Below are 18590 nucleotides of genomic sequence, written 5' to 3' on the forward strand. Positions count from 1 at the left end.
GGGTGGGGGGAGCTCTTTGCATCTGAGCAGTATTCTGGAGTTTCAAGTCACACTAGATGTATTCATTACTTTTGAGTCACTGTGACCCCAGTATCTGCTGGAAATATTTATTTTGGCTCACAGTTTTAGAGGGTCTCAGTCCATCACAGAGGGGAGACACAGCGGGGCCGCTCATTTCACGGTGGTCGAAGCTTGTGTTGGTGTCTGTTTGCGTCATGGTGCCCTATGATGATATGACCTTCAAAGCCCCGGCCCCCAGTGATCTCCTTCTGCTAGCTGGGTGCTACCTCCTAAAGGTCCATAGCTTCCCATGGTAACAGTGCCAGCCAGAGAACACGTGTTCGTAGCTGGTGAGCCCTTGGGGACACTTCACATTCAAGCCATGACAGACTTGCCACAGTTGCTGTCAGGACGTCTTGGTCTGAGGCACAGTTAACAGCGACCTTCTCTGGGAGTCCATCTTTGTTCCTATGAACAGCTTACTTCCATGTCCCCATCTGAAGGGGCAGAAGGAGAACAGAAGCATTGCACCTTTGTATGCATGCATGTTTTTGATGACGCAGGTTGTGGGACCTTCCTCCGGGAACATGGGAAGCACCCTCAGCATTATTGCCACTCGTAGTCTAGCTGGAGGAATGTGTTTCATAGTAGATTACCCAACATTCAGCTGATGAGTGTGAAGGAGAATTCCGTCTCTCTGAAATCATGATAGAAATAAGGTTATGTGTTCTTAGCTCCTGGCTTCTTCCTCATGGGTGTGGGAGGCAGAATCTAGATAGGATGAAATTGCCCCTGTTTAATTCTCTGAGGCTGTCCAGATGTGGCTGAGAGGTGGTCCAGCCTTCCGGGCCAGATGCAGTCCCTCTTCCATACAGTTGTGAAGGGAGTGGGCAGCTGCGGCATGAGGGCCGATGAGCTCCATAGCGTAGCCAGTTCCACCTGGAGAACAGCGGCCTCTGTACGGAGACCTTACACACATACGACCCCGTGACCAGGAGGTAGAGGCTTGGTGTCCTAGGATCTTTTGCAAATGATAGGGACTGTGTAAAGAAACAGCCCAATGGTCTCTGCCATGAAGACAGGTGTAGCTACTGAATTGCCTCCAATACTCAGCAAGTTGTCTTGGATGGCCAGCGGCTGCCCACACACTCCTCATTCGATGGTTGATTGCTCACATCGAAGCCCTGATACCAGGTGTTGCCTGGGTGAAATGGAAAGGGACAGGTATGTTTATGTGTCTGGGGGTAGACATGGCATGTCACTTCACCCTTGCTTGGAGAAAGAAGTCTTTGCCTTCGGACACAAATGGAGATTTGTTCCTCCAGGACCTCAGCGAGCCAAACCTCCTGGTGGCCAAAACCTGGGGAGGAGGTAGTAGGGGACCCCCCCCCAACTCTTGCAAGAGGCGAACTTAGCCAAGTGGTGGATCTTCCTTCCTCTCGTTAGTTTCCCTAGCTTTCTAAAACTTGCCTGCCAGTCACCGACCATGGGGACTCATCTATACACATCCACAGGAGGACGGTTTGATTCCTGAGTCCATAAGTGTGGTTGACGGACTAGGTTTACCTAAAAGACCCTTTAAGAGAAAGCTCTTGAAAGATGATTACAGAATTGAGACACCATCATTTAAAAGTGCCGGAGGCGGACTCTTTTGAAAATTGCTGCAGCTGAGGGACAGAGAAAGAGCCACACAGCCCTTGATTGTTGCGCCGTTCCCTCAGGACCCGTCCTCCCCTCCCCCTCCGTTTCTCATCTGATAAGAGCGAGCGGCAGTAAGACTCCTCATCTATCTTATGAAAATCCGATTCGGAGTGGCTGTGATCAAAACCAGCTGGCTGTCACCAGCAGTGGCCTCTTCGTGGAGGGAGCTTCTCAGAGGTGTTCCGTATGTGGGGTGTCGCTGGTGGCATCGATCAAAGGAGCATTTTTTTAATAAATATATATAAGGAGAGACACAAAACCTAAGGATTTGGAATGAAAGCGGTGTGGTTTGTCTTGTTGTCTTTTTTTTTTTTTTTTTTTCCGGGGCACATGAAGAGGATGAAATAGAATTCGATATGCCTGGTTGCTAACACACTTGGAGTGGTGCCTCCACGACGGCGCTCTCAATGCCGCACTGACACCGTGTCACTCGTGGTGGGCCTCCGTGAAGAGTTTCCTCAGTCTCTATCCCTCCGGGCCCCTCATCCCCTCGTCCTGTTTCAAGTTCTTTCTTCCTCCTCGTCCGTCCTTAGCGCAGGCCCTGCAGATAAAAAGATGGAGAAAAGCCCCCAGGGAGCTCCGAGGAGCCCGCTCCTCGTTTCCTTCAGCTGCCAGTCACCAGTGGGAGGACGGCGGTCCCTGGAGGCCACCCCAACGTGTAACACCCAGGTCTCCTCAGCCTTGGGTCCCTGGAGGCTCCTGGCTCCTGGCGTCTGGGAATCCTCTTGAGCTCTCACGAGCCCCGCCCTGGAATCAGTCCCAAGGCTCAGTCCTGGTCGACGGTCCTCTGTGTGGTCATCACCGATCCCTACAGAGCTTGGGGGACGGGGTCGCGGGGGGGGGGTGCTGAGGAAGAAGCTCCGTCTGAGAGCTGCTCCAGAAGCGTGGTGACCCCCCTCTGTGGGTCCTACGCACCACACAGTGCCGTGACTCACACGGTGCTCTTACCGAGCCTCTTCTCCGCTGCCCATCTCAGGAGCCACGTACTTGCCCGGAGTGACCTTTTTTTTTTTTTGACCTTCCTCTTCTCCAGGTCTGGTCTGCCTCCCTGGCAGCACAGGGGTTTGGTTTAGCAGGAGCACATGGCGCTTCCCCGTGTGGGGCCAAGCAGCTGTCTCCTACCGCAGGCTTCCTCAGGGAGCCGCCCAGGCATGGCGCTGTCTCCAGCCACCGTGGTGCCTGCCGTCGGTCCTCGTCTTAGGCTTTTGTAGTGTGGCTTTCTGGGCCGCCGTCACCATCCCTGCACTCTTCCTTCATCTGCCGATAACAAGGACAGCCTGGACCCTATGTTAAGGAGTAGAAATCACAAGGGACAGGCCTTCAGACAGCAGGCCTGCCCGGGACCTGGAGAGCTCAGCCCCTGATTCAGGGAGTTACGGACCACTCAGGACTCCTCCGAGACCTCGCTCCCTTGTTCCTTCGGGTGTTTGAAGCCTGTTGCCCACCGCTTTCCCCTTCTTTTCTCCCTTTTAAAAAATTCTCCATTTTTTCACTTAGAAAAAAAAAATTATTTATACGATTGAGATCCACTAATTAAAGCCATTTTCTGGTATTTGGTTACTGGAGCGTTTGATGTCTCTCTGACAAGACCATGAAATGCACGGGGTATCCACAGGGACAGAATTTGCTGAACACGGCTCTTTGTAAATGAGGGGACATAGTGTCGCAGCAGCTCATGAATATGAAACGCCCATGATGCCACCTCAGTGGACTTGGGAACACAGATGAATCCTGTCATGTGCTAAATGAGACCAATTTCTTTCACTTAACTTCATCTTCAATCAGACCTTCTTCCGTTTGCCTGCTTAAAATTCCCCATACGTGATGCAGAAGGTAACAGCATTCAGTAAAACAAAGTTTTCAGCTACAGAGAAACGGCACAATGATCCCTGCCTTTGGGTCACCACCTCCGAAGAACATGGCCATTGTTTTCTCTCACTTACAAGTACTGACTTCTGGCCCTCATCGGTTTGTCCGGACTGCTCTTACAGGGGCACCCTAACACAGTGTGCCCGGATCTCTTTCATGCGGATTGACTGTTGAACTTGGCTGTGAAGAGTGGACATGGGTCCTAACAGCTCATGAATGCCCCGCAGCGTCCAGGTCACAGGGTGGAAAGAAGTTTGTGAAGAGATGTGTATTCCAAGCAGTTAGCCGATGAAGGGGTAGGTTCAGATGCTGTCATAAACACCCGAGGGGACCTGGGAAGGTAAAGATGTCAAGGAGAGAGAGTGCCGAACTATAGAAGAGATGTTACGTTGTTCTGCAAAGCCTATCTGGACATTCACAGAAATCTCCCACCAAGAAAATCAGTGGAGGGCTGGGATGAAACTCAGGGGTGGAGGGGGCATTTGCCCTGAGTGTGCAAGGCTCGGGTTTGATCCCCAGCGATGCTAAAAGAAAAACCAGGCCAATAAGAAAGAATAATAACTAAGTGAAGGGCTCTCAGCCCAAGACATCTTCTCCTGGGCAGGACCCGGAAACCACACGGGGACCTGCTTGATTTCCTCTAAGCAGAAAAACCTATGACTATTCAAGCTGTCCTCAGGGCAAGCAGAGTCCACCTAAAACATCGCTCTCTGCCGGCATCATGGCTAGGGCCCATACTCTCAACACCTTGGGGGCTGAAGCAGGAAGATTGCTGTGAATTTGAGGCTAGCTTGGCTTGTGCTAGAGAGAGTCTTGTCTCAGAAGGCCAAAGGAAGGTGGTCATAGTCGGTCCTGGTGCAAACAGCTGGCTGGGGACAGAAGCAGCCAGCTGTGTGTTGTAGACATCTGGAACCACCTCACCTGAAGCAGCAGTTTAGCTTTTTTTTTTTTTTTTTTTTTTTTTTTTTTTTAAGAATTTATTTTTACTTTATGTGCATTGGTGTTTTTGCCTGCCTGTATGTCTGTGAAGATCCCCTGGAGCTGGAGTGACAGACAGTTGTGAGCTGCCGTGTGGGTGCTGGGAATTGAACCCTGGTCCTCTGGAAGAGCAGTCAGTGCTCCTAACCACTGAGCCATCTCTCCAGCCCCCAGCAGTTTAACTCTTCATTGTCAGGCCAGGGAGTAGAACGGGATCCCTCAGGAACAGGCATTGAGTGTCTGGGTGTGGTGGTACCACCCACGGTGGAAAACGTTTGTGGATAAAAGGACTTCTCACGTCCTTCAAACCAGTTGTAATTGATGTACATTTATTAATTAATTATGTTTATATTTATACAGGCACTATTTATCTGTGTTTTTATGTTGCTAGGCTCAGACCGAGGGCTTTGTAGCACATGCTGGGCAGGGGCTCTTCCAACCAAAGTACATCTGTAGTCCCATACTTACCTCAGTGATCTTAGCTGATTGGCTGGATCTGGGAGGTAGCATCAGTGGGCTTTGGTACTGCTTTTTTTTTTTTTTTTTTTTGGTGCTCTTCCTTTGTGAAGCAGATTCTCAGAGCTGCTGTTATACATTCCCACCACCCCCCCCAAGCCTCTGTGAGGAGCTTCCAGAATATGGAGATGGGTGAACAACAGCATCATGACCCAGCCTCAAGATGGAGCCAGGCAGACATAATGGCACAAATGAACAACTCCTCTTTTGCCCCTTTGTTCCTGACTCATGCATTGTTTCCCAGCAGGCCTTGCAGCTTACACGCGAGGCGAAGCCTTTGCTGTGCTAATTTGAAACCCAGGAAGTGTCCAGGGGTTGGTCACTCTTGGTAGGTGAAGAACAGGTCCTACTGAGGCAGCTCCAGCCTCAGTGGAACTCACACTGTGGTGGGAAGAAGGTAAAGGAGATTGGCTCGGCCCTTCCATCTGCTGGACTTGACGTTGGAGGGGCGTCTGTCGATTCAGTTCTGCTCAGCCCTCCTTTATTTTGCTGCTGTTTATTTGGGGACATGTCTTTGACCCCAGCTAGTTTACCACGGGGGGGGGGGTTGTCACAGGGTAAATCCACTTTTTCCACTTCCTGCAGACCACTGTGAGGTCTGTCTGAGGTCACGAGTGAATTATGCAAGGACAAAATCTGAAGCTTTTAATTCTGCCTGTGGGATTCGGAGTTGATGAGAGAGGAGAGGCTGTGCGGCTCTCTCAGTCCCTCGGTATGTCACTTGCTGTGTGCAGAGCCTCCTTTCCAGGTTGGCCGTGTTTATTCTACCCGGGTTCCCATGGTGTGCACACAGATGACTCGCGGTGCGTGTCCTTCCTCTCCTGGTACCGTGTGCGAGCTCCTGCCTACCCCATGCCAGTCTCTTTCAGGCCACACACTCCAGCCACCCAAACCGACCTCCAGGGTCACAAGGTGCATCTCCCCTCCAAATGCCCTTTATATTGTCCCTGCCAGGTTTTTTTTGTTTTTGTTTTTTAAGATTTATTTACTTATTATACATACTGTGTTCTGCCTGCATGTATGCCTGCACACCAGAAGAGGGCACCAGATCTCATTACAGATGGTTGTGAGCCACCATATGGTTGCTGGGAATTGAACTCAGGACCTCTGGAAGAGCAGCCAGTGCTCTTAACCTCTGAGCCATCTCTCCAGTCCCCGCCCCTCCCCCCACCAGGTTTGACCTTGCTTCTTTTCTGGTTCTCAGCTGCTCTATCCCTAACTCCAACAGACTCTCCTTCAATCCTCACTCTACGCCCCATATTCTAAACCAGATCCTCCCTGGACTGGGTCACATGCATCATGGTGCACTCACGTAGTAGAATACTAGATGGCTGTTTGAAAGGACATGACACACCTGTACGTCCAGGGACAGAACTTACAGCACTTTAAAAGGACAGGTGTGCTGTGGCATGCTCCATGTCTCCTTAAATCCTTACGAAAGTTAAATGATGACCTCTGAAGAAAGAACTCAGGCTTACAGAAGGAAGCTAAACTTTGCATGCTGAACTTCACTATAGCATTCAAATTCGTTGCACCTATAATGTGACTTTTACTTTTGGGGAAAAAAAAATAACGATTAGGTCTCCCTATTGTTTTCTCATAGGACGAAGTCAGTTTCCCTCCTAGTGTGTGTTCTTATTTGTAGGCAGGATATTTGTTTCTGTCTACTATGCTTGTCCGGCTGGTCTTGATGAGGACCAGGGCCCTGCCTGCCTCGTGTGCTGCCGCTCCTGGCTTCGCCTGGCAGGACACCTTGCACATGGTGGGTGCTCAGATCAACGAGGTGACGAATGGGTGGGTGGGTGGGTGGATGGGTGATAGATGGGTGACCGGACAACAAGAGGACACTATTTCCCACAGTGTGACTGAGCAGGCGCTGTGTGGGGCAGAGAAGTAGCTTGCACAGCTTGCCAGGATAGCTAACATAGACAGGACAATGAGGGACACCTTAGGACCCTGGCCCGGGGCTGTGCAGCAGATACTGAGGGCAGAGAGACTCCACTTGTGTTCCAAGCAAGGAGGTGCGGGATGAGTCCCAGGGCACTGCCTTAAACAAAGATCTCCCCTCCCCTCCCGCTTCTCCCAGCTGCTGAAGGTACCTGGCCCCTTCCCCGACATGGTGGGGTGGTGTCTCCAGGTTCTCTGGTACAGGAACACTCTTGCCATTCTGTGGGCTATAGCAAGTCAGGCACTTGAGTGGGGAATGAACTTATTTAGATCTGGGAACCCAGGGAAACCATCCTACTGTTGGAAATCTCTTGGCCTTCCTCTGTAAAAGAGGTGTCTTTGGAGGTAAGATGCTTACATTAGAAGAGTGAATTTCCTGGTTTGAGAGCTCGGAGGAGTCAGAAGCCTGCTTCTGTCGCTTGTTAAGGACTTCATCTCACACAGGCCACTTAATCCTACTTCGCCTCCATTCTCTCTCCTAAAAACCTGCCGGACCATCGCTGGAGGAGTGTAGGGCCACAGCCTCTCCCCATGCTCCATGCCATAATAGTTCCCAGTGAAGTAACAGTCTTGTGGGCCTGGCCCTTCACTTTATAGATGAAGAAACTGAGGCAGAGAAGGCATCTGTTACCCAGTTAGTGTGCAGTGGAGCCTGGATTCAGGACTTGTGCTCCTGACTTTGGAGAGGAATTCTGCACACCTGCTTGGCTCACCTCACGCCACTGTCCTTGGTTTTCAGGAAACTGGGAGAGAAAAGGACAAAGTAGATGGAATGACCGGTTTTTAGAAGCAGTGGTAAATTGGCTGGGGAGATAGGTCAGTGGGAGAGGACTTTCCTGACACACAAGCCCTGGGGTATGGGCTCCTGCAAAGAAGGATGAGATAGTGCTAACTTCTCAACAGAACCAAACTGACTCCTCTTTCCCTGTCCTCGTCTCGATCAGAACGTGTGTTCTGAAAGTGTCAGATTACAGCCCATGTGTGCCAGTCGTGTATGTGAGGGTGTGTGTTTGTGTGTATGTGTGTATGTGAGGGTATGTGTGTGTATGTGAGGGTGTGTGTGCATGTGAGGATGTGCACGTGTATGTGAGGTTGTGTATGTGAGGATGTGTATGTGCATGGGAGGGTGTGCACATGTATGTGAGGGTGTGTGTATGTGAGGGTGTGTGTGCATGTGAGGGTGTGTGTATTCGAGGGTGTGTGTATGTGAGGATGTGCACATATAGCACATATATGTGAGGGTGTGTATGTGAGGATGTGTTTGTGCATGGGAGGGTGTGCACATGTATATGAGGGTATGTATATGCATGTGAAGGTGTGTATGTGAGGGTATGTGTGCATGTGAGGATGTGCATGTGTATGCGAGGGTGTGTGTGTGCATGGGAGGGTGTGCACATGTATGTGAGGGTATGTATATGCATGTGAGGGTGTGTATGTGAGGATGTGCACGTGTATGTGAGGGTGTGTGTGTGCATAGGAGGGTGTGCACATGTATGTGAGGGTGTGCATGTGTATGTGAGGGTATGTATATGCATGTGAGGGTGTATATGTGAGGGTGTGCATGTGCATATGAGGGTGTGTGTGTATGTGAGGGTGTGCATGTGTATGTGAGGATGTGTGTGCATCCTCTGTTAGCACTCTCCATGTTTTTGAGACAAGGTCTCTCACTGAACCTGGAGCTCACCGATTGGCTAAGCTAAGTGGCCAGTGAGCTCCAAGGATCTGCCTGTCTCCACCTCCAGCACTCGGGTTACAGGTCACATTGCCACACCCCCCTTTCTCCTGAGTGCTGGGGATCTGAACTCGGGACCTGATACTTGTACAGCAGGCACTTTATCTGCGGAGCCGTCTCTCCAGCCCTGAAGAAGCAGGTTTCTAAAGTGTGTGTTCTTTCTTCCTCTCCCTCTCTCTCTTCCCCTCTCTCTCCCCCTCCTCTCCCCGTCTCCTTCTCTCCCTCTTGCTTTGTTCATGGTGCGTGTGACGGAGGGGTCAGGTTGGGGAAAGGGAAGAAAGCAAACACTGACTCCCCAGAACATCCTCTGACACATAAGCTGGCCCTTGTCTGTGTCCAAAACTCGACAATTTTGAAGTTCTTTGAAGTTTGCCCAAAACCTGCGCCATGGCCACCTGTTCCACTGGGAGCGGGGAATTGGATGGCCGGCCTCCGCTGCCATAGCTCAAGCTGTCACCGCACCGGAATGTTCCAGCTTGTCTTGGCCTGGCTGTCATCGCTGGCTCCGTCTCACTCAGGCGGTTCCCCGGGTTCTACTGGGCACCGGGCTTCCAATTAGAGAGAAGTCCCACTGTGTGGCCAGCCTCACCAGTGCTGCTCCGAGCGGCCTTTTGCCAAGGCCTGCGCTGACCTCTGCTCCGTCACAGATGGGCAGGCCCCACGCTCCCTTGTGCACATTTGGAGGAGGGGAGCGGGACCCCACAGGAAAGCCCGCGGGGAGCGGCCGCGAACGCTGAGCCAGAAGCGCAATTCCTCAGAGTGGGAGGATGCTGGGCTGAGTTGACAGGGTCCAAATGCTGAAGTTGTGGAGGGAGAGGGGACTTGGGGAAGACCCCCGTCCCGAGCCCCGACTCAGCATGGGCCGTTTTCTCAGCAGCTCCTGAATATTCATCTCAGGCTGGACTCCGCAGCCAAGGAGAGCCAACAGTGAGCTGCCGACTGGCTCGCTCAAAAACTGTCACTCTGCGGATGGCACAGGGCACAGCCAGCTTCTCTGTCCCTCTGCCGGACCCCACCGCCCGGGCAGCCTCAGAGCCAGGGAGCCCCACCCCCAAGCTGTGCTGATTGTGGGAGCTAGGATTTAGAGAGCTAAATTCCTATTCGTATTAGAAATTAGGGACTCTTAGGGAGCTCTGAGTCTTATGTTTTTAACAGGACAGGGAGATAGAACCCAGGCTCAGAAGGGCCCCCTTTTAGATACAGGGCTTGCGGAATGTGTCTCATTATTTAGGGGCTGGCGCATGCATCTCTTGTTTAATTCCCGTTGGCAGGTTTCTCTTTATTTTCAGCCCTCTTCACAATGCCCCTTCTCTGCCTGTCTCTCTCTCTGTTTTAGTTTCTGCGTACCCGCCTCCTTCGCTCACTCCTCTTTCTGAGTACGGCGAGTCTGTGAGCCTGCAGTTAGTAATAAAGACGTTTGTGGACTCTGGCTTAGCGTGACGAGAGCAGTCACAGCGTCTAAATAATGAATAGGCTGGAAGTGGCAGGAGTCTTTCCAGCTGTTCATGGAATGACTTTTATGCCTCTTTTGGAAATAAAATTGCATCTAGCCCATGGAAGCCCTAGCTTCCCCTCTGGGATGTTTTCGTTTGTTGTTTATCTGCAGTCTTATGGTTTAGGGTCCCAGGACCGCCTCACCCCATGTGGCCTTTCTTCTTGCCCCACCATTTTTTCCCCTTTGCCCTGATTGATTAAAACAAACCCCCCTAAACAAGCCAGTGATAGTCATTTGGAGGAAATGTGTCTTCGTCTCTGTGGATACTTTTTGGCAACTTAAACAGGCTGCCTTAATGAAGCGACGGGCCTGTCTCCTGGTCCTCCTGTTTGTGTGACATCTTCAGACTCCTGGGAGGAGTGGTCTCCTATCTCCACACAAGTGTGTAATATGTCTGGAGAGGTCAGAGAGGGAACTCCCAAAGATAGCAGGAGACAGCGGGACCACGAAACTAGTGTCACGGCGGGCCTGGGAGATGCCAGCCCTGCTCTATGACAGTGTCAGGAGCCAGGTTCTGTGACCGGAGGTAAGCAGCTGGGAGCCTGACCCGGACAGCTGCTCCCTGGAGCTAGTGTACCTGTAGGTCTCCTTCATGAATGGGGGTGACCCCCGTCACTGTCCGTTTTGTCTCCGACCGTGCCCAGCCCATCGCCCCCCCCCCCCCGTCTGCCCTCATAGGCTTCTCCAGGGGCTGAGAGTTTCTTCTCACTCTTCACGTTTCTCCATGGAGAGCCACCTCAAAGCCCCTCCGCCCAGACTCCATCAGAATCCCTGAAGCAGACTCAAGGTGAACCCCGGGAGGCAGAGCCCATCAGGACATTTGCCTTCCATGCATTCTAAGGCCTGTGGCTCAGAAACGGATGCAGCTCCATGTTCCAGTCTGTCTGGGCGTCTAGGAAACCACAGCCTACAGTGGCAGGGCTGGCACGTTGAAGCTGACTGAGCGGTCAGTAGGGACGTAGACAGGAGCACTGTGGATGCTGCGGACAGTGATATCTCCACCTCTCCTCGCAGACATTCCCGTGATCCCGGATCTGGAGGAGGTGCAGGAAGAAGACTTCGTGCTGCAGGTGGCGTCCCCTCCGAGGTGGGTAACGCTAGGTGTGGAGTTGGTCATTGACACGCTGCAAATGTCGTCTGCAGTGGGCCTTGCTGGTCTTCCTGGCAAGGGGTTCCATTCTATTCTTCACACTCGACTAGGACATTTTGTCTGCACACAAGGTTCCAGAGATGGTAACTCCAGAGCTCTCCTGGAACCCGTACTGCCTGTGACTCTCACTCACTCTCCTCCCTTCAGCATCCAGGTAAACCGAGTGATGACCTACCGTGACCTGGACAATGACCTCATGAAGTACTCAGCCTTCCAGACTTTGGTGAGTGGACCCACGTCTGCCTAGAGGGGCCAGCTCCGGGGGGCCTCCATGAGAAAAGTTCTCAGTTCCTCCAGAACTGTACACACTTCCTCCACATCTCAAGGCTGCCTAGAAATGCTGGAGGTGACGTCCTTGGCCATCTCAAAACATACCTGGACCTTCAGTGGGCCATAGATTCCTGTCCCAGGCTCCCAGCTGCTCTCTGGCTACACTCTTGGCACACGATGGCCACCTGATGGCCACCCTGTTGCTATCTACCCTTGTGTACATTCTCTGTGCTCTTGGCGTTGCCCAGTGTGGAGGACACCACAGCCTCCCCCTCCTTTCCCAGTGGCCAAACCATTCACTTGGGGTTTTGTGCTTTGAGCAAGGTTTTTCTGGGGTCTCAGTTTGGGGATTTCCATCAAACACAAGCTCCTCTCCTTAGCTGTAAAAGTGATGCTGAGGCCCTCGAGGGTCCAGCCTGACGTTTTGTGCATCCGCAGGATGGGGAAATTGACCTGAAGCTCCTCACCAAAGTGCTGGCGCCAGAGCATGAAGTACGAGAGGTACAGTACTCACCCCTGCCCGGCACCTCGATGCTCCTCCAGCCAGAGAGCCCCCCAGCTTAGCCCGGGCCTTCCTGGGCCTGGATAGGGTGGGAAGCTGGCCATGGATTGGAGGGAAGGCTTTTCTTTCTCTTACCTAGCAATCTTTATCTTGGCAGGATGACGTCGGCTGGGACTGGGACCATCTGTACACCGAGGTGTCATCAGAGCTCGTCACAGAGTGGGACCTGCTGCAGGCAGAGAAGGAGGACCCTGTGGGACCGTTCAGATACACCTGACCCAGGAACATCACCATGCATTTGAACAAATGCAAGAAGCTGAAAACCTAGGGGGCTTGCAAGCAGCTTAGGATTTTATACTGACTATTTTGTAATAAACTATTTCAGTAGGCCACATTGGATCATTCCAGTTCAACAAATGGCTTCATCCTGTGAGCATTTCTCCCATTCTGTCCAGCACCTGCTTAGACTCATCACTCATGAGTGATGAAAGGCAACATTTTCTTTTCTTTTTCCTTTTTCTTCTGTTGTTGTTTTTGTTGTTGCTCTTTGCCCAGATCCCCCTTGAGCTTCTGATCCTCCAACCTCCGTCTCCCAAGTGCTGGAATTACAGGCATGAGGCAGGAAGGTGACTTGTAAATGATCAGATAAGCGCTCTAAACCCTCCATATAGTTGAAGAGCATGAGGGCACGTTTAAGAGGGAGGGAGGGAAGGAGAAAGGGAGGGAGGGAGGGAGGGAGGGAGGGAGGGAGGGAGGGAGGGAGGGAAGGAGAAAGGGAGGGAGGGAGGGAGGGAGGGAGGGAGGGAGGGAGGGAGGGAGGGAGGGAAGGAGAAAGGGAGGGAGGGAGGGAGGGAGGGAGGGAGGGAGGGAGGGAAGATGGCTGTTCCTAGCAACAGTTGCCACTTCTCCGGAGGCCTCAGCAGCTGCCTGGAGTATGGCACCTGGAGACTGCTTACCTGAGTCCTGGGGGAGTGGCCCTTTGGGGCCATCGGGTGCGCTAGTGTGCTCCAGCTTCACTGTGCCCTCCCAGAACAGCAAGCAGTAGGTGTGAGGGGTCAGGATACGATAATGAGAGGATTTGGGCAGGAGGGGTGGCTGTTGAGACAACACTCTTCTGTCTGTCTGAGGAGCCTCAGAGTCCCCTAGCTGGTTCCAATTGGGAGGCTCCACCCAAGCGTCCCTGAGAACCCCACAGAAGCACTCCCTTCAGAACGGGGTCCCTTCTGCTCACCCCTGCTTTCAAGAGCCTCTGACTTTCCAGGCACACCACTACTGGTCCGCCCTGGTCCCCAACCTCACTACCTGTTCCAGAATATGCTGAGATGGGCACAAAGCCCCACCCACCTCCTGGACAGACTCCTGGTTTTGTTTTTCTCTTTTCTCCCAAGATACCGTGTGGGGGACGGGGTGGGGGGTCGGGTGTTGGGGTGCGGGTGGGGAGGTGGTCTCCGCTGCCTGTGCTGGCCACACAGGCCCGGGAAGGCTGCCATAGCCAGCTAGCTAAGGCCCATTCTCTGGCCACAGAGTGAGCCTTCCTGCTTGGAAAGCTCTTCATTAAAATTCAGAAAAACAAAGAGGCTCAGCACATCAAAAACCCACTGGGGGGTTATTTTTGTGTGACTACAGTGCCCTTCCCTGGTGAGCCACTGGGCTCCAGATCTGCAGAGTGGATGCTTGTCTGTTAATTATAAACTCAGGGACTTAGTGGCTTTGGGGTCCCGTTGCCTCCTGTTTCAGTCACACTAGACAGGCCTTCTTTGGAATAATTCCCTTGGCCACGGAGAAGTTTTCATCCGGGCTGGCTTTTCTTGAGCCTACATCCTTCTGAACCCCAGAGGACAAAGGCTGCATTCTAGTCCTGTAATTACTAGCAAACTCCACAGCGGCCTCCAGGCTCTTAACAACCTTGGAGGTCTTCAGCTGGCCCGAGCTAATGGCTAGGGCTTGGCTCCTTTCTTCTCCCTACAACCGCAGCAGATTCCAACCCACACTGCGTGCTCCAGTGTGCTAGCCGAGGAGCTCTCAGCAAGACGACGACGTGCAGTGCCCCCCGGCCTTCCATCCCACAGATGTCGAGGAGGGCGGGCACGGGACACGGTGAAACACGCTTCAGCCATGTGACGGATGCTGAGGCTGCGGCTCAGAGACAGGAAGAGGTGGTCCAGGCTCGTCCAGCGTTGAGTGACAGCACTGGCCTTCAAAAGCGTATTCCACCACACACACGACACCTGGGTTTTCCTCCTATGTTGCCTTCGGCTTGCAAAAGTAGTCTACTAGAATGAATGGGCAGCATCCAACATGTTCTAGAACTTTCTGCCACTGTCCCTAGTCCCAGAGCAGGCATCTCTTCTCATTCTGAAGTGCCTGCAGGCTTGCAGCGTGGGACCTTCCATGCGCCGGAGCACACGAGGCCCAGACATACACGTCGGCATTTAAAACGGGGTGGCCCATCTGGGGATGTAGCTCAGTTAGTGGTGTTGGCCTAGCATGTACAAAGCCCTGGGTTCAATCCCCGTGCCGCAGAAACTAGGTGTGGTGGCCTCCACCTGTAATCTTCCTGTTGGGGAGATGGAGACGGGAGGATCAGAAGTTCAAGGTCACTCTCAGCTTCATAGCAAGTTTAGCACACCCTGTCTCTAAGATAAAATAGAAATGTGTGAGCAGGGGAGGCTTCCTATTTGCTGTAACATTTGCTCAAAGATCTGAAAAGAGTAAGACTGTTGGTCCAGCGGATAGGACCCTCCCAGAGCCAGGAGGCTGGGATGGGCCAGGCCTGGCTGACGGGTATTAGAGGTCAGGGTATGGAGGTCAAGTAGATGAGGAGAGACAGGATGCTCTGCCTCTGTGTGCCCAAGGTCTCTGGATGTCACAGGCATTCTCAACCTCTTCTGGCCTTCTAGCATCATAGGAAAAAAATTATTCTTCTTTTTAAATTCCTATTCATGTCTCAGCCTGGAGGAGCAGAGGTATTCATGCTGTGGGGAATGGGAACAATGGACTCTGTCATGTACCAGAGGTCAGGATGTGGCTGCCTGATCCTAGGCCAACCAGGTGTGCCCAGTGTGCTGGGCAGACAGAATGTATTAAGAGGTTTGCATGGCACAACCCTCCCTGGAATTTGCAGCTCTTGATGAAGAGCCCCAGTGAGAAATGTATGGGCAAGACTGGAATGGGGGCGGGGGCGGGGAGCTGTGTCTCTGGAAGCTGGCTTGTCTTGACTGATCCCCAGGAACCTCCTGCTCCAGAGTTTCAAGCCCATGCTCCAGAGACAAACTAAAATATGCTACTGATGGCAATGAGGGCTTTATAGGTGAAGAAGACCTCTGCCCAGTGGGTAGTGGGACCTGTGGGCACACTGGGCTGAAGACGTCTGTGAAAGCTGGTTATTGAAAGTGTTCGATTCGGTGATTTTCGTAAGTTTGGGGAGCTGGGTACGTCACTGTAGTGCCCTGTTCCCTGCTGTTCCCTGGCTGCCCTGCTCCCCGTGTGCTTACAGTTAGAATGGCTCCGGTCCCCAGCCCTAGACAACCGCTCATCTGCCGTGACTCCTTAAGTTTGCAGTTTCTAGACGTTTCCGATACAATACGTGTGATCAGAATAGGTAGATTTTTCATTCTGGTGGCTTCCATGGAGAAACATTTGCCTAATCTCTCTTGCTGCGTGGTATTTTTCTCCACTTTCTTTTTTTTTTTTCATTGATCGTTGGTGGATATGTGGGAGGCTTCCAGTTGGAGACGGAACTCTGCATACAAGGCTTTATGTGGACAAAGGCCGTCAGTTTTCTTAGGCGGATCCCTGGGAGAGGGGTTGCTGGATCATACACGATCACGTGACACACAAACTGTCCAACTCCCCCAGAGCTTCGGTTTGTTGTTGTTTTTTTCAGTGCTGGAGGGCATCAGTCTTCAGTTCTCGGTGTTTTTATGTCTCCTCCGAGTCTTTCAAAGGCGACTGTTGGCATCTTCGGGGGGCATTCTCCTTCCTTCTCTCTTTCTCCTCTCTCTCTCTCAGCTCATCTCTGTTTGCCGGAACATGTTTCCACTAGCCTGGAAGTGCTTTAGGCGTGAGACAGGGAGATGTTCACATTTCTGTCAAGCTCCGTGTGCCTTCCAGGAGCACAGAGCCAAAGGAGGCATGGCCCCGACCTCGAGATGCTAATGAAGTAGCAGAGAAAGGGACAGGAGCAAAAACCCCAAAGCAAAAGCCCTGGGCTCTGCTCCAGAGCGCAGAGGAGAGACCGAGCAACTCCGTCAAATAAGAGGTTTGCTTGAGCAGAGGTCAGTAAGTCCCAGCCCGTCCAGCCAGCCCACTCCTTATTCTGTAGTTTTGCCTGAACACAGCTGTTTTCACGTTTACACCTGCTCCGTGACTGCTTTGGGGCTAAGTGAGCAGAACTTAGTTGCAACATAGATCATCCTACCTATTAAGCTTGAAATAGATACTATTTAGTCCTTTCCAGGAAGAGGCTGCCAACCCTTCCTTAGAGGGAGAACTTAAAACGCACTCTCAAAATGTATCTGTTTGTTTCTATCCCGAGAATCACGGCAGCAGGCGTGATGTGAGTTAGACGTAAGGAAAGACTAGCAGAATGGAGACAGTCTGGTCCCTCAAAGAGAAAGAGAGAGAGATTCCCTATGAAAAAGAATTAATGCATCCATTTCAGTAAATTGGGACATAATCTATCTGGGGACAAGAAGCTGGGAGTGGGGGATTCTGGGCCCTTTTGCAGCCCTCTGACGCTATTCGTCTCTAGGAAGCAAATGCCTTCAGTGAGCCCAGGAGAGGCAGGGGTGGGTGGATGGGTGGGGGGCGCCCAGTGGACACAGTGTGAGGACCGAGGAGGAGGAGGAGGGGAAACCCGAATTTTTCTTTTGGCGCTGGGAGAGGCGGAAAGTAAAGGTGACTGGGGCAGACAGAGGAAGAGGCCGGTCCTCTGCGGCTGGGCTGGAGCGAATTAATTCACAGCATATGTTCCCAGCATCTGTCACAGGGACCTGGACTGGAAGGGTTAGCAAGAGAGGACTGTGCCAGGGTTGAGCATTAGCCCAGCATTCCCAGGCTGCTGGGGCTATTGGCTTCCACAGAACGAGGGCCAGCCAGCCCGCCCAGGAACATCTGCCACGGCTGCAACCCTCGAGCCTGCCTTGGGGAAAGAAGACAGGCTCTGCTACAGGGCTTTCCGCGAGAAAACACCTGGCCGAGGCGGGGCTTGGAGACTTCAGAGCCCCCGTAAAGTCTTCTGTTGCCGTCAGCCCTCCCCAACAACCACAGGTCTGGCGGGAGGTGGAGCTGGAGCGCAAGGAAGAGGGATAGGGCTTGGGAGGCCTGACCCTAGGTAGTGAGGCACAGTAATATTGGAGCTTCCTTCAAGTCAGTCCCGGGTCCCCTGCATGCCATTCCGGCTGCTTGGTGCCATCCCTGGGGAGATGACAGCCGACTTGGAGGAAGCGAGGCTGGAGGGCAGGGTAGTTAAGTATGTAGATCATGCCGGATCTCTGCCCTGCTAGATCAGAGTGGGATGACCTGGGCATGTCCCCATACCTCAACTTCTGTCTACACGGGGAGGTTGAAGACACTTTGTAAGTCCTGGGGCATTAGGTACAAACGGGGCCTGGGTGGGCATTTACCCCAAGGTCACAAAGTGGAGGTCCACAGGCTGACTTGGGCACACAGGACATGTTTATATGATATGCATGCTTTTTTAAAAATTTCTTATCAGCATTTAGAGCTGGAAGGAAGGGCTCCTGCTGGACCCTAGCTGGAGCTCCAGCTTCTCTCCGATTGGGAGGCAAGCATAGGGAGATGGATGTATCTGCTCTGGGGCTGCAGGCAGGCCCTAGGGTGGTAATAACTGGAACAGTGACGCATAGCTTCTTGGAGTATTGACAACTCAGAAGCCCCTTGGTCCAGCCCATGTCCACTGTCCGCCTGGGCACTGCCCAAGCCTCTTTTGCTTATGATGAGTGTTCCCAGAGAACACCGCCCCGCAGTTACGCTCCTAGCCTGAAACTTGCACCCCATCTTCTACTCCTTGTCACAGTCAGGCCCTGGCCCGATACAGAAAGAGATCGTGGAAGCTCTGGAGGATCTGGCCCACTTAACTGGGTTGTCCTCCTCTGGCCAGGAGCTGACTCCTGTGTCCACTGAAGCTCTAAGAAGAGTTCAGGGGAGCCCCGGGGACGGGGGTGGGGTGGGGTGGTGGTGTTGCATTTCTAGAGCAAATAACTGGAGTCTCAGCCATTGTCCCCCTTCCCCCCCCACTCCCCGCCCAGTGCTGTTTACTAAACTTCGCCCTCAAGCCAAGAGTCTCTGCTGCTCGGGAAGTCTCTGGCCCACATGAGAAAGTAGAGAACATGCCCCCACCCATCCCTGAGCTCAAGACAGGGCATAGCCTTTCTCCAAGGAGGACCATGTGCAAGGAACGTGGTTA

General features: G+C 52.6%; 1 protein-coding gene across 3 annotated transcripts in view; it reads left to right on the plus strand.

Annotated features, from left to right (window-relative positions):
• The window catches only part of Ift43 (intraflagellar transport 43), an 85674-nt gene extending 73084 nt beyond the window's left edge, over positions 1-12590 (plus strand). For all 3 annotated transcript variants that reach the window (XM_028876288.2, XM_028876298.2, XM_037210730.1), the window contains exons 6-9: positions 11253-11325; positions 11536-11611; positions 12097-12159; positions 12318-12590. In XM_028876288.2, coding sequence (XP_028732121.1) covers positions 11253-11325; positions 11536-11611; positions 12097-12159; positions 12318-12437 — 332 coding nt within the window. In that variant the 3' untranslated portion in view covers positions 12438-12590. The remainder of the gene's footprint in view (positions 1-11252; positions 11326-11535; positions 11612-12096; positions 12160-12317) is intronic.
• Positions 12591-18590: the final 6000 nt, after the last annotated feature.

Source organism: Peromyscus leucopus, chromosome 14 (assembly GCF_004664715.2).
Source record: "Peromyscus leucopus breed LL Stock chromosome 14, UCI_PerLeu_2.1, whole genome shotgun sequence".
Classification (NCBI taxonomy): Eukaryota; Metazoa; Chordata; class Mammalia; order Rodentia; family Cricetidae; genus Peromyscus; species Peromyscus leucopus.